This window comes from Oryx dammah, unplaced genomic scaffold, assembly GCF_014754425.2.
Source record: "Oryx dammah isolate SB20612 unplaced genomic scaffold, SCBI_Odam_1.1 HiC_scaffold_26, whole genome shotgun sequence".
Taxonomy (NCBI): Eukaryota; Metazoa; Chordata; class Mammalia; order Artiodactyla; family Bovidae; genus Oryx; species Oryx dammah.
In genome coordinates this window covers 80,519,555-80,540,100 of record NW_024070210.1, presented here as the reverse complement: position 1 = coordinate 80,540,100, position 20,546 = coordinate 80,519,555, and the positions used below count along the sequence as shown (strand labels likewise).

Genomic DNA, 20,546 nt, shown 5'->3' with positions numbered 1-20,546 from the left:
CGTGCTTTAAACCCTTTCTGTATGTCCTCTTATTTTATCCTTACAGCTGCTCTGTGGGGTAGGCATTGCTTCCCCCCTTTTAAGGTTCCAGATAGGAGCAGTGGGTTTTCAGGTTTTGGGGGGTGGGGGTGTGCTGGATGCTTAATAGAAATCATCTCGTTTCATCATCATAGCTGTCCTGTGAGGTAGGGAGTCATTAGCTCCTTTGTACATATGGGTAAACTGAGGCCCAGGAAAGGGAAATCACTTGCCCCAAAACATGCAGCTGGCAAATGCTGAGGCTCTGTTGCTGTCTCCTCCAGGAGCTGGCTCTTTCTGCCACTCTGGAGGCAGACTCAGCTGGAACCTGGTAAGATGTGCTAAGGGTCCCTAGTAAGATGTGCAAGAGAGGATTCATCTGGGGAACTGGGGAGACGGCAGACCTGACCTGGGTGTCCCAGACTAGTGTCCTTGCAGCTCAGTTGGAACCACTGTGACGAGTTCTTACTGTTCCAGAAGCCTGGTCCTCAGCACACTAGTGCCTTTTAGGAGCCCCTCTCAGTTCCAACCAGTGCTTCTGGCCAGCTGCCCCCATTATCCCTCATTCTCCCAAGAACGGATGCTTCCTCCGCACCCCTAATGCCTTTGAGCCTTTGGTCTTCCCAAGACTTAGGGAGGGCATGTTGGAGGGAACTGCTGGGAGTGGGGATTGAGAAACATTTGGGGGGCAGGCCTCTGAGAGGCAGGACTTCCAGGTAACCTAAAGTCAGTGTAGGCTCCCCAGAACTGGACCTCTCATGGGAGAGATACTGAAATATGTGGAGGCCTTGTACAAAGGGGTATGTAGCAACATGGGGGCTGTGTCCTGGAGGAGGAAGGGGGAGAGGACCAACAGGGATAAGCCAGACACAGAGATGGAGCCGAATTGTGATTTGCTGCTTTGGAGTTGGGGTGCTGGTGGAGTCCTAGGTGCAAAGAGGGGCCAGAGAAAGAATAATGTTCCCAGGGATCTGTACATATAGCCTGACAGAGGAGGCTCAGTGCACAGGATCCAGGAGGCCTTCTCCCCATGCCCATGGCAATAATAACAAAAGTAGTCATGATCCTTACCACTGTTGGCGTGCTTTAAACCCTTTCTGTATGTCCTCTTATTTTATCCTTACAGCAGCTCTGTGGGGTAGGCATTGCTTCCCCCCTTTTAAGGATATGGAATCAAATCTCAAAGAGGTTAAGTCATTTATACTTGATCATATGTCTAGCCAGCCTTCGGAGTCAGAGTTTGAACCTAGGCTTGTCTGCTGTACCTGAGCCTAAGCTGTATGGTGAGGCAGGCAAGAGAGTCTGATGATGATGTTTAACAGGTGAGGAATTGAAGCCCAGGGGCACCTAGCTGGCTCTTAGTCACCTCTGATGTGACTGATGACTGAGCAGGGGCCCCTCGGCAGTCTGAACCCAGTTTCCTAGGCTCAGACTCCGCTCTGTATGGTGGGCATGGAAGTGGGCGCTGGACAGGTGAGCTCCAAGAGGCCTTCTAGCTCTGAGGCTAGGTGGAGCCTGCTACACTCCAGAGGAACCCCTGGAGATCCAGAGAGGCTGGTGCTTAGGTGGAGAGGGGTCTGCAGCATTTTTATGCCAGGGCAAACCTCTTTCAGGGTAGAAACCTGAAGAATGTCAGGGCAGGGAGTGTTTAGGTAGGACACATCTGGAGTAAGTGAGCCCTTCCATGAGTGAAGTCTAGAAAGGTTTCTGGGAGGGATGAAATTTCCAGACACATCTGGGTGGGCACTCAGCAGGACTCAGCAGAGGTTGAGTGAATGCAGATGTGTGTGGCCGGGCCTGCCAGGACATGACCTGGGATCCGCCCTGCAACTTGGTCTTATGTTCTCTCATGCCTTCCCGTCCTCTCTCCACTCTCCCCCTTCAACTCCTTCCTTCTGGCCAGACCTCTTCTGAGCTAAGTGCAGCCGTCACTTTTTTCCAAGGTTCCATGTTTCTGATGGGGTATGTGTGTGTGTGTATGTATGTAGCCTCTGCACACACTTCTAGTTCATGCTGAATTGTCAAGTGGCTGTTGAACTCTGGAAGACGCAAACTCATTTTGTGGTGGCTCCTTAGCCAGAAGAGGGTGTGAGAAGCAGGCCAGCTGTTGTGGCAAAAGTCACCATATTCTTGAACCCACTGAGCTGTCTTCCTTCTCTCCGGTTTCGCCTCCTCTGGGTCTCAGGCCTTGACTTCAGTGTGGAGAGGGTGCCTCGATGGGGATGGTTTGGCTTCGGGAAGCTGGGGGCTCTGCTCTGTCCTGTTTTTCCTCTTTCTTGTTCTTCCTAAATCCATAAAGGAGGCAGACTGCCGATGCCAAGAAAACCTTGGCCCCACTCTGCTGGGCTGGCGCTGATGACACACTGCTGTTTTGACTCACACAGAAATCACTTTGAGAGGAAGAATTGATTTCTTCTCTTGGGTAGGATCACGGGGCTGGGGAGCAATGCCCAGCAGACAGCCTTGAACACCAAAGGCCCAAACTAACTCATTATCAGGAAAAAGGAAGGCCGTCAGGGTTCCTAGGCAACTCTGGAGATCCCCTAAACTCTTTCGCAGGCTCCCACCCTGTTGTGGAACACCTATACTATTAATATTAGGTCAGGGTTTTTCTAGATAATTTTTCTCAGTGGAGTCCCATAACCATCTTATGAAGGCAGAGTTTAGATTCCTATTTCACACATGAGCCAGCTGAGGCTCAGAGAGGATGTTTTCCCAAAGTCACATGTCTAGGAAGTGGCAGAGTCTGGATTTGAAGCTGTGTCTCCAGCTCCAGAGACATCTTCTAAAATGGCAGGGCTCTCTCTGTCCATGAGGCTTCTTGTGCTACAGCAGCCCAGCATGTGATGGTGGTCATAGCACAGGAAAGCGGCCAGGACCTTCCTTTGAGGGTTAGGGAAATGAAGACCCTGAGAGGCAATGGGGCGGAGCAAGTGAGTGATAGAGCCTGGTCTAAAGCCCGCATAAACATAAATCTTTGATGTTGCTGTTTTCCTTTTTCATTTGTTAATGAACAAAAGAATTAGATGCTTGTTGTCAAAGCAGCAGAAGTGTATCAAAGTAACTAGAAGGTAGAAGTAGATGCTTACCTTCATTCCCATGCACCAGGGTTGGGTTCACTATCACGCTTCCAGGCCCTTTTTCTATACAAACATTCATCCATCCATCTCTCTCTCTATCTACCTAAACACACAGGCATTCATTCATTCATTGAGCAGTGCTTTGAACACTCATTATGTGCCAAACCTTAGCTAAAACTAAGGATCCAATAGGATAAAGGATCTAATAAATAAAGCAGACATGGTTCCTGAAGAGGGAGGTCTCAGTGTGACACAAGGTAAACAGCAATGCATAACAGGGACACCCATAGAGTGGCAGACCCCCAACCCAGCTTTCCTGCCTAGGTGAACCTCAAGATGTCATCCAGGAAGAAGGAACTGTGCTTGCAGAGAACCTGTGAGGCAGGGAACAGAGTCTCGTTGTAAGAGCTCTGATGAGGGGCGAATGGGAGGAGGTGAGGCTGGGGAGGTGGGCAGGGCTGAACCAGGCAAGACCCTGTCGGCTGATTAGATATTGAAAGTGATGATGTGATACACTTTTGTTTTTATAGCTCTTTTTCTGGTTGCTGTGTAGAAGTCTGGATGGGAGTATCGAGCTGGGCTGGGGGACAAGAGACAAAGTGGAGAGACTGGTGAGGAGCCTTTTGTAGTCATGCAGGCAAGAGATGATGGCAGCTTGGCAGACCAGAGAGAGAAGCCGAGGTAGAGGGGAATAGAGAGAGTAAAATACATTGGGTTGACAAGCTTTTTCTCTAAAGGATCAGAAAGTAAATTGTTTAGGCTTTGTGATCATTGCAACTACTTAGTTCTACTGCTGTGATGGAAAAGCAGTCACAGATAATGTGTAAATGAATGGAGGGTGGCTGTGTGCCGATGAAACTTGATTTCAGTTCAGTTCAGTTCAGTCGCTCAGTCGTGTCCGACTCTTTGCGACCCCGTGAATCGCAGCACGCCAGGCCTCCCTGTCCATCACCAACTCCTGGAGCTCACCCAGACTCACGTCCATCGAGTCAGTGATGCCATCCAGCCATCTCATTCTCTGTCGTCCCCTTCTCCTCCTGACCCAAATCCCTCCCAGCATCAGAGTCTTTTCCAATGAGTCAGCTCTTCACATGAGGTGGCCAAAGTACTGGAGCTTCAGCTTTAGCATCATTCCTTCCAAAGAAATCCCAGGACTGATCTCCTTCAGAATGGACTGGTTGGATCTCCTTGCAGTCCAAGGGACTCTCAAGAGTCTTCTCCAACACCACAGTTCAAAAGCATCAATTCTTCGGCGTTCAGCCTTCTTCACAGTCCAACTCTCACATCCATACATGACCACTGGAAAAACCATAGCCTTGACTAGACGGACCTTAGTCGGCAAAGTAATGTCTCTGCTTTTGAATATGCTATCTAGGTTGGTCATAACTTTCCTTCCAAGGAGTAAGCGTGTTTTAATTTCATGGCTGCAATCACCATCTGCAGTGATTTTGGAGCCCCCAAAAATGAAGTCTGACACTGTTTCCACTGTTTCCCCATCTATTTCCCATGAAGTGATGGGACCAGATGCCATGATCTTCGTTTTCTGAATGTTGAGCTTTAAGCCAACTTTTTCACTCTCCTCTTTCACTTTCATCAAGAGGCTTTTTAGTTCCTCTTCACTTTCTGCCATAAGGCTGGTGTCATCTGCATATCTGAGGTTATTGATATTTCTCCCAGCAATCTTGATTCCAGCTTGTGTTTCTTCCAGGCCAGCATTTCTCATGATGTACTCTGCATAGAAGTTAAATAAGCAGGGTGACAATATACAGCCTTGATGTACTCCTTTTCCTATTTGGAACCAGTCTGTTGTTCCATGTCCAGTTCTAACTGTTGCTTCCTGACCTGCATACAGATTTCTCAAGAGGCAGGTCAGGCTGTCTGGTATTCCCATCTCTTTCAGAATTTTCCACAGTTTATTGTGATCCACACAGTCAAAGGCTTTGGCATAATTAATAAAGCAGAAATAGATGTTTTTCTGGAACTCTCTTGCTTTTTCCATGATCCAGCAGATGTTGGCAATTTGATCTCTGGTTCCTCTGCCTTTTCTAAAACCAGCTTGAACATCAGGAAGTTCACGGTTCACGTATTGCTGAAGTCTGGCTTGGAGAATTTTGAGCATTACTTTACTAGCATGTGAGATGAGTGCAATTGTGCGGTAGTTTGAGCATTGTTTGGCATTGCCTTTCTTTGATTTACAGACACTGAAATTTGAATTTCATATGATTTTCATGTGTTATGAAGAATTCTTCTTTTAATTTTCTAACCATGTAAAAAAGTAAACTCTGTCTTAACTGGTGAACTGAACAAAAGCAGGTGGTGAGCGGAATTGGGGGCTGAGACTGTAGTCTGCAGATCCCTGAGATATATTTGGGTGGTGGGGATGGGTGTTCTTGGTGATGAACTATAAAGGTTCTGACTTGATCAGAGGCAGTGGAGGATGATGCCTTTACGAAGTGGGAAGGGCTGGGGAGGAACAGGTTTGGGGGAGGAATCAAGAGATTGAAGAGGGACGTGTTAAGAGAGAGGTGCCTGTGAATCTTTGGAACAGAGATGTTTAGGAGATAGTTGGGCTTAAGTTTGGAGCTCAGATGAGAGGTGTGGACTTGGAGAAGTAAATTGGGGAGTTATCAGCATATAAATGATATTTAAAGCCACAGGAGTGGATGAAATCATCTAGGAAAAAAAATAGTAGAGAGAATTAAGGGGAGGGTCTAGGAGCAAGCCCCTGGGGGTTCAGTGCCAGAGACGGAAGGACCTGCACTGAAATATAGGAGATGGAAAGAGAGGTAGGTGACTAGATCTGGTACCATGGGACCATGCATTAATACAGAAATTAGGTCACATAACTCCCATATATAATATACTTTATTCAGTGACCCACATGGACTTATTTCCATGTTAGTACAGGTTCTTTTGAAAGGCTGTATGCTATTCCTTTATACAGATGTGCCATAATTAATGTACCCATTCCCAATTATTTTCCATTTTTGCTGCTGATGTGTTTGAGAATGGAGCTAGTGTTTCTGTAAACCAGTCCATACTGACTAGCCCCATACTGGGGCAAATCTTCTGCTGCTTTTTTTTTGTATTGTCTAGAAGCTAAGAATGAGTGGCCAAAAAAATCATGTGATTCCTGAAAATTGTATTCTATTCAATTCCGAGTATCCATAAATACACTTCTATTGGAACACAGCTCGCTCATTCATTTATATACTGTCCCTGGCTGCTTTCCTGAGGTAAAGGCAGAGGTGAGCCATTGGGACAGATATGGGAAGGCCTGCACAGCCTAAAATGTTCACTATCTGGACCATCACAGAAGAAATCTGCTGATGCCTGCCTGACTAGATTCTACATCCAGAACCAGCAGTAGGTCCACACACAGGCCGAGCAGGGTATTTTGAGCATCTCCAGTAGGACACAATCTAGAAAAAAAAGACTCTCTGATGTCCGAAATTCTACCATTAGCTCTTATTTTGAGTAAACCATTGCCCTTTTAAAATGTCATCCTTTAAAATTCAAACATCCTCAGCAAGGTTAACATTACAGATGGATCAATTAATCAAAGGTTGGCCCACCTATGGCAATAATGTTACTTCTCTACTCAAAACCCTTTCTCATCATGTACAAAATCCAAACATGACCTCCTGTTCTAGCCCTGACCACCGGGGGAGCGTCAGGTCAGTGTTCAGGGTTCACTTTAGCGGGTTGCCGTGTCTCTAAGGTACCACCAGGTGGTCCTCACTGTATCTTAAAACAGTACTCTGTACTGAACTGCAGTGATTTCTATGCATTTCCCTATTGGAACTCAGGCTCCTGGAGACAGACATAACTTAGTCCTCTCTCTGCCCCCAGTGCCTGCCTACCAGGCACTCCATGAATAGTTCAGTGAATCACTACATACACAAACCAATGTACAGTCAAGGACTCCTTCAGTTATAGATAGTAGAAACCTAGCTCAAACTGGCTTAAGAGGAAAAAAGATTACTCATGTATCTGGGCAGTATAGGTGTGCAGCTTGCTTCAGGCCTAGGGACTTACATGTTGTGTTCAGGGCTCTGTATCCCTCCTGTGTTCACCTTTGCCTCTGTGTATTTGTTTGGATCAATTCTTTAGATTGTTGCTAGTTGACAGATTCATTGCCAACAGCCCCAGACCACATCCTCCTTAGCAACCTCAGCAAGAAAGAGTGCTTTCTGAGAGTGCCAGCAGCAAAGCCCTGGGAATTCTCTGATTGGGTGTGGCTTGGCTCACAGGCTCATTTCCAAGCCTGTCTCTGAGTGGGGGCAGGGCAGGGGTTCTCCAAGGAGCCAGATCTGGTCCCCAGCTGAGGCCTGAGGCTGGGAGTCAGCCCTACCAGTACCATATGGAGTGGGTTCCCTGCAGGAAATTGGAGCCCTGTTATCAGAATGATCCAGCCTAGAATGAGAGAGGGGCACTCTAGAATAAAGGATGTGGAGCAAAATGTCTAGTGAAGGCAGAGAAGGTCTGCCCAGCATCTATTTTGCTTCTGTATCAAGGAAAGGAAGAGAAGCTGTTAGGAAGGAACCAGAGTTCAGGCCAGGAGGGGAGATGATAATCTGCTCTAATGGGTTTGTCTTCTGGCTCCTGAGATTGCCTGTCCTGGTGCTGAGTGAACCTGGAGATGAGATCTCAGAGAAGCTATCAGGGATATTTCAGGACAACTGGGAAAGACAGCAGGGATTGGATGGAGGTGGGGAAGGTGTGGGTTGCAGCATTTCACAGTTTCCCACTGTGTACAGAATCAATCCAGGACCCCTAACTGACCATAAAGAAGGCTGAGTGCCCAAGAATTGATGCTTTTGAACTGTGGTGTTGGAGAAGACTCTTGAGAGTCCTTTGGATTGCAAGAAGATCAAACCAGTCAATCCTAAAGAAAATCAAGCCTGAATATTCATTGGAAGGACTGATGCTAAAGCTGAAGTTCCAATACTTTGGCCACCTGATATGAAGAGCTGACTCATTAGAAAAGACCCTGATGCTGGGAAAGATTGAGGGCAGGAGGAGAAAGGGACGACAGAGGATGAGATGGTTGGATTTTGCAATCATTTAAGCTTCCAAAATGGGTCCCCAGCCCACTCACTGGTCTTTTCCCCCTCTTCCTTCCTTCAAAGATTGAGGGCAGGGGAAGAAGAGGGCAACAGAGGATGAGATGGTTGGATGGCATCATCGATTCAATGGACATGAGTTTGAGCAAACTCTGGAACATAGTGAAGGGCAGGGAAGCCTGGGGTGCTACAGTCCATGACTGAACAACTGACCCCTAGCCACCTCCCTTGCCTCATCTCTTGACAGCCTCTCCTCAGAGTCCCATCTTCCCAGAGTCTACGGGGGGTGCCCGCTCTTCCATGACTTTGCTGGTGCTGCCCCCTTCCCCAGATAGATGGAATGTTTCCTCCTTTATGAGGTCTTGACTAAGCTCCCCCTTCCTCCATGAACTGCTTGACCCTCCATTCCCGTAATACCTGCTATAAACCTGCATCTGTTTGTTGTATAAATGGATAAGTGACTGCTCAAAGACCTGCTGCTGCTGCTGCTAAGTCGCTTCAGTCGTGTCCGACTCTGTGCGACCCCATAGACGGCAGCCCACCAGGCTCCCCCGTCCCTGGGAGTCTCCAGGCAAGAACACTGGAGTGGGTTGCCATTTCCTTCTCCAATGCATGAAAGTGAAAAGTGAAAGTGAAGTCGCTCAGTCGTGTCCGACTCTTAGTGATCCCATGGACTGCAGCCCACCAGGCTCCTCCATCCATGGGAGTTTCCAGGCAAGAGGACTGGAGTGGGTCGCCAGTGCCTTCTCTGGCTCAAAGACCTACGATGGGCAAATATCCAGATTTATGGGGAATAAAGTAGATTACAGGAAGAACAGATCGGTGACTTAATCTTTACAAAACCCTGGAACTAATAATCAATTGAGCACTTGAGGAAGAGTCCACCTTCTTCAATTGAGCCTTTTTTTTTTCTGGTTTTTCTCCACGTGATTGGTCCCCCACCAGAAGCAGTGGTATTTTGGGGGTGAGATAAATGGGAAGCTGGGTGAGTGGCAGCACAAGTAGGAAGACTTGGGACCCCAAAACCTTGAATAGTGGACAGACATCCAGCGGCAGACCCTAGTGCTACAGGGCTCTCCTGATTCTGTCCTCTGCCAGAGGACCTTGATGACACAAGAAATAAGGTAAGGAGAAGAGGGTAACCTTTTTAGGTAACACCCATTTGTTCTTTTCTTTATCCACCAAAAAATTATTGAGCACCCCTGTGTACCAGGTACTGTCAAGACAGTAATTCAAAAGATCATGGCATGGTCACAAAACACTGTGTCTGCACTTAATGCCACAAAATTGTACACTTAAAAATTATTAAAATGGGAATTCTCTGTAGGTCCAGTGGTTAGGACTATGTGATTTCACAGGTTCCAGGTTCAATCCCTGGTTGGGGAACTAATCCTATGAGTTGGGTGTGGCAAAATTAAAAAAAAAAAAGGCAAAATGGTAAACTTCATGTTATGTGTATTTTGCCATAATTTAAAAAAAAAAAGATCATGGCAGTTGGATACTTAGCTTAACTGGATGAAATATAATAGTAACAAATGAAACATCCTATAAATCTCCACCCCTTCCCTAAATCTTTCAGATGAGGATGGCAGAGACATGGACCCACAACAATGTGAGCAAATGACTCTGGTCACTGACCACAGATTTGACAGTCTATTATTTTGGGTTATTTTAGTGAAAAAAAAAGTGGCTGGCTGCCCAATATGACCTCTACCAGGGAGAGGAAGACCCAAGACTTGCAGGGCTGATATAAGGGAGGGGGCAGACATGTTCTCTTTGGTCCAAGGGGTCAAACAAGGAATTATATAGGCTGACAGATTTTATCTCAATAAAAGGTAGAGCTTTACATCGATGAGAGCTGCCCCAAAGGTGGTGGACTTCTGTGGGAGGTAGTGGGTACCCATCTCCGGGGGGAAGTTGTGGGAGTGGCCAGAAAAAGCTTCCCTGTTCTGTTCTTAACTTCTTTAGCTTCTTCAGAATTTGTCTGGGGGCCTCTTCTCATTCCATTATCTACTCAGTGATCCCAACTCTGGCTTCCAAGAGTAGCTCCCGCATCCTGTTCTGAGCTCCAGCTCTGTGTGTCTAGAAATCTATCACACATTTTCTCATGGATGATCCATCCATGGCTCAAGCCCAGTTGGAATTCTTCTCCCCCATCATTTCCAGGTCTTTCCATCTTTTTTTTTAAATATAAATTTATTTAGTTTAATTGGAGGTTAATTACTTTACAATATTGTATTGGTTTTGTCATACATCAACATGAATCTGCCACAGGTACACACGTGTTCCCCATCCTGAACCCCACTCCCTCCTCCCGCCCCATACCATCCCTCTGGGTCGTCCCAGGGCACCAGCCCCGAGCATCCAGTATCATGCTTCAAACCTGGACTGGCGATTTGTTTCACATGTGATATTATACATGTTTCAATGCCATTCTCCCAAATCATCCCACCCTCGCCCTCTCCCACAGAGTCCAAAAGACTGTTCTATACACCTGTGTCTCTTTTGCTGTCTCGCATTCTCCACTCCTGTGTGTGACACACACGCTCATTGGTTGAAACCTTCAGTACATCCTTGGCTCTTTCACCCCCTACCTTACATACAATCACCAAGACAAGTCATGACTACCCTTGAAATAAAGCTGGGTCCGGGTATCATTAAGTGAATCTAATGAGAGAGTGTTCAGTTCACATTTTGAAACACCTATTTTAGATGTGGTTTCCTTTTGCTGTTCAGAGCAGTAGCAATTTTCATGGGGTGGGAAGTGGGAAAAGAGAAGGCGGGAGAGGAAGGAAGGGATGGGTCCCTAAATTAGTCACTTTGGATGCTGTGAGAAAGACCCGAAATAACGGTGACGCTAGAAGAGATGCTTATTCTCACCCATGGGACAATCCGGTTATGTCCAGGGCTGATGCTGCAGCCCCCCAGAGGCCTTCTGTCTTGCTGCTCTGCAGTCCCCAGGGTGTTGCCTTTGGCAGCATGGTCCTCGATGGCTCACCACATCTGTGTTCTAGACAGTGGGAAGGGGGAAGAGAAGAGAACGGGCATGCGCCTCTTTAAAGGCACGACCCAGAAGTTATACATCAGTTCCTCCTACATCCTATTAGCCAGAAAATGGTCATATGGCCATTCCCTGCTGCAAGGCAGGCTGGTATCTGTAGTCTTTAGCTAAGTGGCGCTGTGCCTAACAAAATATTAGTAGCCCACAGAAGAGGAGGAAACTAGATGAAAGGGGAACACTAGTGGTTTCTGCCACAGTCATTTTATACATTTCAGTGTGACCTACATGGCAGCTAACTGGCTAGACCTTAAGGATATAGTATGCGAAGGCTTAACATACTAAAGAAGTTCCATCAGCATCCAGTAAAGCTCTTCTTTCAGGCTTCCCTGGTGGCTCAGACTATAAAGAAACTGCCTGCAATGCAGGATACCCAGGTTTGATCCCTGGGTCAGGAAGATCCCCTGGGGAAGGGAATGGCAACCCACTCTACTATCCTTGCCTGGAGAATTCCATGGACAGAGGAACCTGGTGGGCTATAGTCCATGGGGTCCCAAAGAGTTGGACATGACTGAGGGACTTTCACTTTTTTTCAAAGCCCTTTTTTCATAGATGGCAACACTGATCTCAGAGAGGGGAAGTCACCTATAAAGATTGCCCAGCCAAGTGCCAGGACTGGAACTAGAACCAAACTTTGGGCTCACTATTTCTATTTCAAAGAGATCTGGCTGACAGGCAGGAAAGCAGTGCCAGGAGGCCAGGACTCTTGGGGCTAGGGAGAGACCACCTTTCCTAGCCTGTCTACCTGGGGACAGGCTAGGACAGGCCAAATTCAGACTTAAATTGAAGAAGAGTAGGGAAAACCACTAGACCATTCAGGTATGACCTAAATCAAATCCCTAATGATTATGCAGTAAAAGTGAGAAATAAGATTTAATGGACTAGATCTGATAGACAGAGTGCCTGATGAACTATGGACAGAGGTTCATGACACTGTACAGGAGACAGGAAGCAAGACCATCCCCAAGAAAAAGAAATGCAAAAAAGCAAAATGGCTGTCTGAGGAGGCCTTACAAATAGCTGTGAAAGAAGAGAAGCAAAAAGCAAAGGAGAAAAGGAAAGATATACCCATTTGAATGCAGAGTTCCAAAGGATAGCAAAGAAAGAAAAGAAAGCCTTTCTCAGTGATGTGCAATGAAATAGAGGATAACAATAGAATGAGAAAGACTAGAGATCTCTTCAAGAAAATTAGAGATACCAAGGGAACATTTCATGCAAACATGAGCTCAAAAAGGACAGAAATGGTATGGACCTAACAGAAGCAGATATCGTGGCAAGAATACACAGAACTATAGAAAAAAGAGAAGGCAATGGCAACCCACTCCAGTACTCTTGCCTGGAAAATCTCATGGACGGAGGAGCCTGGTAGGCTGCAGTCCATGGGATCACTAAGAGTCGGACACGACTGAGTGACTTCACTTTCACTTTTCACTTTCATGCATTGGAGAAGGCAATGGCAACCCACTCCAGTACTCTTGCCTGGAGAATCCCAGGGACGGCGGAGCCTGGTGGGCTGCCGTCTATGGGGTCGCACAGAGTCTAACACGACTGATGTGACTTAGCAGCAGCAGCATACAAAAAAGATCTTCATGACCCAGATAATCACGATGGTGTGATCACTCACCTAGAGCCAGACATCCTGAAATGTGAAGTCAAGTAGGCCTTAGGAAGAATCACTATGAACAAAGGTAGTGGAGGTGATGGAATTCCAGTTGAGCTATTTCAAATCCTAAAAGATGATGCTGTGAAAGTGCTGCACTCAATATGCCAACAAATTTGGAAAACTCAGCAGTGGCCACAGGACTGGAAAAGGTCAGTTTTCATTCCAATCCCTAAGAAAGGCATGTCAAAGAATGCTCAGACTACCGCACAATTGCACTCATCTCACATGCTAGTAAAGTAATGCTCAAAATTCTCCAAGCCAGGCTTCAGCAATACGTGAACCATGAACTTCCTGATGTTTAAGCTGGATTTAGAAAAGGCAGAGGAACCAGAGATCAAATTGCCAACATCCACTGGATCATCGAAAAAGCAAGAGAGTTCCAGAAAAACATCTATTTCTGCTTTATTGACTATGCCAAAGCCTTTGACTGTGTGGATCACAATAAACTGTGGAAAACTCTGAAAGAGATGGGAATACCAGACCACCTGACCTGCCTCTTGAGAAATCTGTATGCAGGTCAGGAAGCAACAGTTAGAACTGGACATGGAACAACAGACTTGTTCCAAATAGGAAAAGGAGTATGTCAAGGCTGTATATTGTCACCCTGCTTATTTACCTTATATGCAGAGTACATCATGAGAAATGCTGGGCTGGAAGAAGCACAAGCTGGAATCAAGATTGCTGGGAGAAATATCAATCACCTCAGATATGCAGATGATACCACCCTCATGGCAGAAAGTGAAGAACTAAAGAGCCTCTTGATGAAGTGAGAGTGAAAAAGTTGGCTTAAAGCTCAACATTCAGAAAACAAAGATCATGGCATCTGGTCCCATCACTTCATGGCAAATAGGTGAAGAAACAGTGGAAACAGTGGCAGACTTTATTTTTTGGGGCTCCCAAATCACTGCAGATGGTGACTGCAGCCATGAAATTAAAAGACACTTGCTGCTTGGAAGAAAGTTTTGACCAACCTAGATAGCATATTAAAAAGCAGAGACATTACTTTGCCAAGAAAGGTCCGTCTAGTCAAAGCTATGGAATTTGCAGTAGTCATGTATGGATGTTAAAGATGGACTAACATCCATACATGTTAGTATGGAGGAAAGCCAGAGCACCGAAGAACTGATGCTTTTGAACTGAGGTGTTGGAAAAGACTCTTGAGAGTCCCTTGGACTGCAAGGAAATCCAACCAATCCATTCTGAAGGAGATCAGCCCTGGGATCTCTTTGGAAGGAATGATGCTGAAGCTGAAATTCCAGGACTTTGGCCCCTGATGCAAAGAGCTGAGTCATTTGAAAAGACCCTGATGCTGGGAAAGATTGAAGGCGGGAGGAGTAGGGGATGATGAGATGGTTGGATGACATCACTGACTCAATGGACATGAGTTTGAGTAAAGTCCGGGAGTTGGTGATGCACAGGGAGGCCTGGTGTGCTGCAGTCCATGGGGTCTCAAAGAATCGGACACGACTGAGCGACTGAACTGAATTACCTGGGAAGGTGCTCATCACTTGTCAGGACTCACCCTTAGGGTTATCATGTGCCTCCAAATAGCTCTCAATTAACTTAAATAGTACTCTGTACTGAACTGCAGTGATTTCTATGCATTGAACTCAGGCTCCTTGAGGACAGACACAGCTTAGTCCTCTCTCTGTCCCCAGTGCCTGCCTACCAGGCACTCAGTGAATAGTTCAGTGAATAACTAAGTACAGGAATATATATTCAAGGTGGGTCCCAGGTGGCTCAGTGGTAAAGGATCTGCCTGCCAAACAGAAGATATGCGTTCGATCCCTCGGTTGGGAAGATCCCCTGGAGAAGGAAATGGCCACCCACTCTAGTATTCTTGACTGGAGAATCCCATGGACAGAGGAGCCTGGCTGGCTATAGTATGTAGGGTCACAAAGAGTTGGACACGGCTTCGTGACTAAACAATGACAAGAACAACCTTCAGTTGCAGGTAAGAGAAGTTTAGCTCAAACTAGCTTGAGGGAAAAAAAAAAAAAAAAAAGATTGGCATAAGTATCTGGGCAATCTAGGTATACAGCTTGCTTCAGGCAGAGCTGGATCCAGGGACTTAACTGCTGTTTTCAAAAGCTATGCTTCTATCCAGTGCTGGTTAGCAAAGATTGACACTAGTTCTGTGACTTGATCCTTCTTGCCTTCTGGGGGACGTGTTGTCCAAGCAGCCCCTGCAGGGACTGGGGAAAGGCAGGAGGGTTAACAGGAAATGGAGTGCTGCTGGTGATCATGGTAGGGGCAAGGCATTGCCCTCAGACATCCCCAGATCCAGGGCATCATGGTATAGAGCCCACCTCAGCCCTTGATTTTTGGTTTTGGCTTTATGGAGGTCATCTCTGGGGAGGTTTCTTGTGGCTCCACCTCTTCTGGGGTTGGATGCACTTACTGTACCTCAGGCCTCGGGGGGCCCAGGCCCCTCCCTCCTGCTTCTCTGTGAAAGCCAAGGCAGCCTGTGCTCTTTCCTGCCAGGGCCCCTTGGAATTCCCACATTTGGCTGGGACGGGGCTCGATGAGGATGGAGGAAGTGGAGGAGGGAAGACCGGCTGGTGACTCACCAGGAGGGGTGGCACATGCTGACTCCAGGGCCATCCTGCCTGGGGGTGAGAATTCCCCTTTGTAGAAAAGGTGGGCAGGGCAGTATGAATGCAGCCTGAGGCCTGTGCGTCTCCATGACGCTCTGTGTGTTGGGCAGCCGGTCTGTCCCAGTGGTCACAGGTCATGCTTCTGTTGCCTAGCAATACCCTCTCTGAGATGTGTTCCCCTCTCCTGCCCTCAGCTCTAGGAGCCCAGCTACTGGGGAGGGAGCCTCTCCCTGTCCTCGGTTCTGGGCTGTCAAGGCTTCTCCCCAGGGAACGCATGAGACAGGAACTTCCCTGAGTCCAGAGTCTAGGAAAGGAGTTGAAGGGAGCAAATCCAACCCCTGGAAAGATTGAAGGCAGGAGGAGAAGGGGAGGACAGAGGAAGAGATGGTTGGATGGCATCACCACCTCGATGTGACTGGTGTGCTGTAGTCCACGGAGTCACAAAGAGTCGGACATGACTGAGAGACTGAACTGATGACCAGCCCTCCCTGCCCCCCCGGAATCCTCACCTTCCCTCAGGAGGGAAGGACAGCTCAGCCCTTGGGGAACCTGATTAGATCGGGAGACCGCCCCACATTCAGGGAGGTGACAGCCAGTCCAAGCAACCCTGGCAAGTAAACCCAGCAGCAGCAGCAGGAATTAGCTTGATGAATGGAGGAAATAGTCGTCAGAAAAGGCTTGAGAGCCAGGCAGAGTGGTGTGCGTTTATTCCGGTGGTAAATGGGGAACCCTGTGAGGCCTTGTAGAGGAAAGATGTGAGCAGATTCCTGCATCAGGTCCTCAGAGGAGACAGACACGCAGAGTGTGGGGTGGGCAGGGGTGGGGTGGAGAGTCACGGGAGGATCACAGGAGCGCTGGCTGCCAAGGCCAGGATGGGAGAGGGCAGGCATGGGCAGCAGTGGGGAGAGTGAGGGAGACCCAGGAAGGACAGGCCTGGGTTCTGTCTTGGGGTAAAGGAGAGCTCCTTAATCCTTAGTCTCCGTGATTCCTTCAGCAGACGGGCAGGCTTGGCCAGCCACTGCCTGCCAGCATTTCCCTTTGGTCTGTGATGGCCCTTGTAGGCATGATGTGGTGCCTGCCAAGGGTGCCTTTATGAATGGACCTTGAAAGCTGCTGACTCAGCAGGTGGAAAGGCTTTGAGGCCGCCAAGTTTGGACCGGAACTGTCTCGGAAGGAAGTGGCTGCTCAGGGCTTCCCCACTGTGGACAGCTGGGAGGTGGTAGTGGGGGGAACGCAGGATGCACCCGGCTTGGCTAAAGGACTCCCTCAGCTCAGCTGCTGGGTGTACGGGAGCAGGGAGAGGCGGGAGGTGCTTGGCTGGGATTGGGAGGGATGCGACTGAAACTGACGCTCATGACTCAACTATTGATGCCTTTTGCTCCCTGGAAGGGCAGAGGGGTGTGGCAGGAGGTGGAGAATACAAACCTTTCTCAACTTTGTGTAAAATATGAAGTCCTCTCACTTATCTGGGCTTTAATTTTTTTTTTTTTCCTCTTGCAAAATGGGACCAAGTCAGGCAGCCTGGCTCCCTGGGTGGTCTGAGGAATGTGAAACCTTTTCTATTTTTGTCAAATTGTATTGAATAGCATAAATCGACCCTGTTGACGCATGGCTTGGGCAGGATGTGACAGTCAGGCAGCAGCTGTGAGACCTGGGGAAAAGGCAGACAGCAATGGGGGTGGGGTGGGAGGAAGCCAGGGACTGGGAGCAAGGCTGGACCTGGGAGGTCGAAGAAATACCCCACTCAATCCTGATTCCAGTCTGTGGGCGGGGGCCAGTCTCAGAACAGGCCACTTCCGCTTCTCATTGGTCCTGGGCACTCAGTATATGCATGTTAAACTAGCCCATGTCCTTTCCCTTGAGCCCCACACTCATTCACTGGGTCGCCTTCAGAAGTCTCACCAGGAAGTTCCTGCACAAACACCGTTCACTGCACACAGCCTACACTAGACCCTCCCCTGCTCTCTGGCCCCATGAATGCTGCACCTGCGGCCTAGGCTCAGACCACAGCCACCCCGACTGCTCCCTCCCTCGCTGCCCTGCCCTCCATGCTGTCGCTTTCCCCCAGACCTGCTTTGTCTCTTCTGTCCAGCTCTTGTCATTTATCCTGCAGATGCTGTCAGTGTAATCTTTATGAAGCACAGCTCTGACCATACCCATTCTTTTATTCCAGAACATTCAGTGGCTGCCAGCTGCCTTCAGGATAAGCTTCTGACCTCTCGTCATGTTGTTCAGTCGCTAAGTTGTGTCCAACTCTTTGCAACCCTGTGGACTATAGCATGCCAGGCTTTCTTGTCTTTCACTATCTTCTGGAGTTTGCTCAAACTCACGTCCATTGAGTCAGTGATGCCATCCAACCATCTAATCCTCTGTCGCCCCCTTCTCCTCCTGCCCTCAATCTTTCCCAGTGTCAGGGTCTTTTCCAATGAGTCAGCTGTTCACATCAGGCGGCCAAAGTATTGGAGTTTGAGCATCAGTCCTTCCAATGAATATTCAGGACTAACTTCCTTTAGGATTGACTGGTTTGATCTCCTTTCAGTCCACGGGACTCTCAAGAGTCTTCTCCAGCACCATAATTCAAAAGCATCAATTCTTCGGTGCTCAGCCTTCTTTATAGTCCAACTCTCACATCTATACATGACTACTAGAAAAACCATAGCTTTGACTATGCTTTGTCAGCAAAATAATGTCTTGGCCAATCTATAAGCCTTGTTCTCTACCAGCTGAGCCAAACTGATCTGTGTACCTACTTGCGTTGCCCTGAGCGGGCCAGGCTTGACTATTCTTGGCCTTGCTTCTCCTATCTTTTGTTTGCATATCAATATCTTAGAAGGGGTGGATCCTATCTGCCTGCTGCCCTGCCTCCCCTGATCCAGCCTCCCCAGTGACTCAATTTCCTCCTGCCAGCATCTCTCAAAATATCCCTCAGCCGGGAGCCTTGTAGGGTGTGGGAAGGAGGACCTCCCAGTGGGCTGTTGCAGCCTCCACCAGGCTGGTCCAGGGGAGATGAGGTGAGAGAGAGGGCTTGGTAAGGACCTTTTGAGACAGAAGCTTCACTTCCTCACAGGCAGAGGCAGCCTTCCATCACGGAGAGCCCAGCTGTCAGCTGCCTCGCGAGAAGATGCTGTGTGGATCGGGCAGCACGGGTGTGAGTGTGGCCCCCGCCCTGGGAGTGCTGTGGTTCTGCCTCACAGGTGAGGGGAGCAGTTTGGGGCCTTGAGGTGCCTTGAGGCCTTGAGGTGCCTTGGGGCCTTGAGGTGCCTTGGGGCCTTGAGGCCTCTCTGTCTGGCAGGGGTGGGAAGGTTTTGGCTAACGGCCTCCGAATCTCCTCTGTGCCCTGTCCACCTCATTCCTACCTTGGGATCCACCTTACTTGACATTTCTTAGCCTGTTTTCTCTTCTGTAAAATGGTAACGTGAGCTCTAAATGCGATAAGGCTGTTTCTCAACCACACGTGTGCTCCCTCCCGAGGGCCTTTGCACATGCGGTTGCATCTGCCTAAAGCTTTCTGCCCCCACACATCTGCATGACTCGATCCCATATTTCATTCAAGCCATTGCTCAAATGTCACCTTGCCCAGGCTACTGGGTATAGAATAACACCTCTTCCCTCCCTTTCACTGGCCGTACTTTATGCTTCTTCCCAACACTAATCTCTACCTGACATATTATATGTTTACTTGCTTATTGCTAGCCCTGCTCAAAGAGCAGAATGTATCCCCAGAGCCAGGATTAATGCCAGCCACATAGCAGGTGCTCAATAACCATCTTGAATAAAGGATATAAGTCTTCCCACACAGTTCTTGGCACAGAGTTGGCTTTCAATAATGGCACCTACTTTAATGACAACACCATATATTTCAAATATTAATCTGCTCGGAGGGAGACGTCCTCCTCCAAGGGGGAAGACAAAGCTGAATGTCTGGTGCCATCTGGTGGTCAAAAGAAGGAAGCACCGCTTTACCCGGTGGTACATTGATTTCTCTAGAGAAAGGGCTTTGGGTGACTCCTCAGGTTTCATCCCCCAAATGCCCCCATACGTGGCTGGGTCAGGTACACATGAGTGCTGTATTCAGCTAGCTTTGTTTCAAGACTGGTCTTCACGCTTTCTGAGTGTGCCTGCTTTGCTGGTGCCCAGAGCACACACTTAATGTAACCATTGCCCAAGAATGGCAGTGCCAGGCTAGGGGGCACATATCACTAAAAGAAAGGCTGTCAGGAACCCCTACCTAACTTCCCAGGGCTCTAAAAGAAGAGCTGGACTGGAGGCAGAGGTGACTGGGTGGGAAGCTGCAGAGTAAACCCACAGGAAAGAGGTCAGGGTGGGAACAGGGCAACCTGCCCTAGGGGGCTTTTCTCTGACTATATCAGACTCTTTTTTCATTCCCTTTCAATCTCAGCTTAATATCTCTTTATGGAGAATGTGGTTCACCACGATATTTAAATGCATGGGTAATCTTTCTTTCTTGCATAAAAACTGATCATGTTTGTTGAGGAAAAGAAAAAGCACTTGTGATTCTTTCTCATCCAGAGAAAACCACTAATGACATTTGGATACATATTACTGTTTAGATTTTCTTTTCACAATTTATAAAAATAGAGTATACTTGGGAAATGGCAGCCAGCACAGACAGGTGTGATGCATCTGCCAGATGTTTTTTAAAACGACTTCTTTACTTTCTATCCATTGGTTTCTTTCTTCCTTCATACTCCTAATCACATGCTACCAAGAATCTGTGTGCTAGTTTGTCTCCATCTCCCACTAAAATTTAAGCTCTTCAGAGTTGTGACCTTGGTGTTGTTCTCTGTGGCATTCCTAACTCTTACCCTTGGCTAGTATGTACTTACTATATTCATGTTGTTTGAACTAGAACCACGAGTAATAAACTCTCCTCAGCCCTTAAAAAGGGAGTGGACAGGGCCTGAAGTTAACTTGGAAGAGGAGGGGAACTAGGGAGGTCACAAGTGTCTCACCCTCTTCTCACCGTCCCACCTCACCAACCCCACCCTCAGGGGCCGCAGTGGAAGTCCAGGTTCCGGAAGACCCCGTGGTGGCCCTCGTGGG

At 47.9% G+C, this 20,546-nt stretch overlaps 1 protein-coding gene across 1 annotated transcript in view; it reads left to right on the top strand.

The window, feature by feature from the left end:
* The window catches only part of CD276 (CD276 molecule), a 34,017-nt gene that overhangs the window by 3,300 nt on the left and 10,171 nt on the right, over nt 1-20,546 (top strand). Inside the window, 2 exon segments of the mRNA XM_040227655.1 lie at nt 18,550-18,676; nt 20,495-20,514. Of these exon segments, the coding sequence (XP_040083589.1) occupies nt 18,550-18,676; nt 20,495-20,514 (147 nt within the window).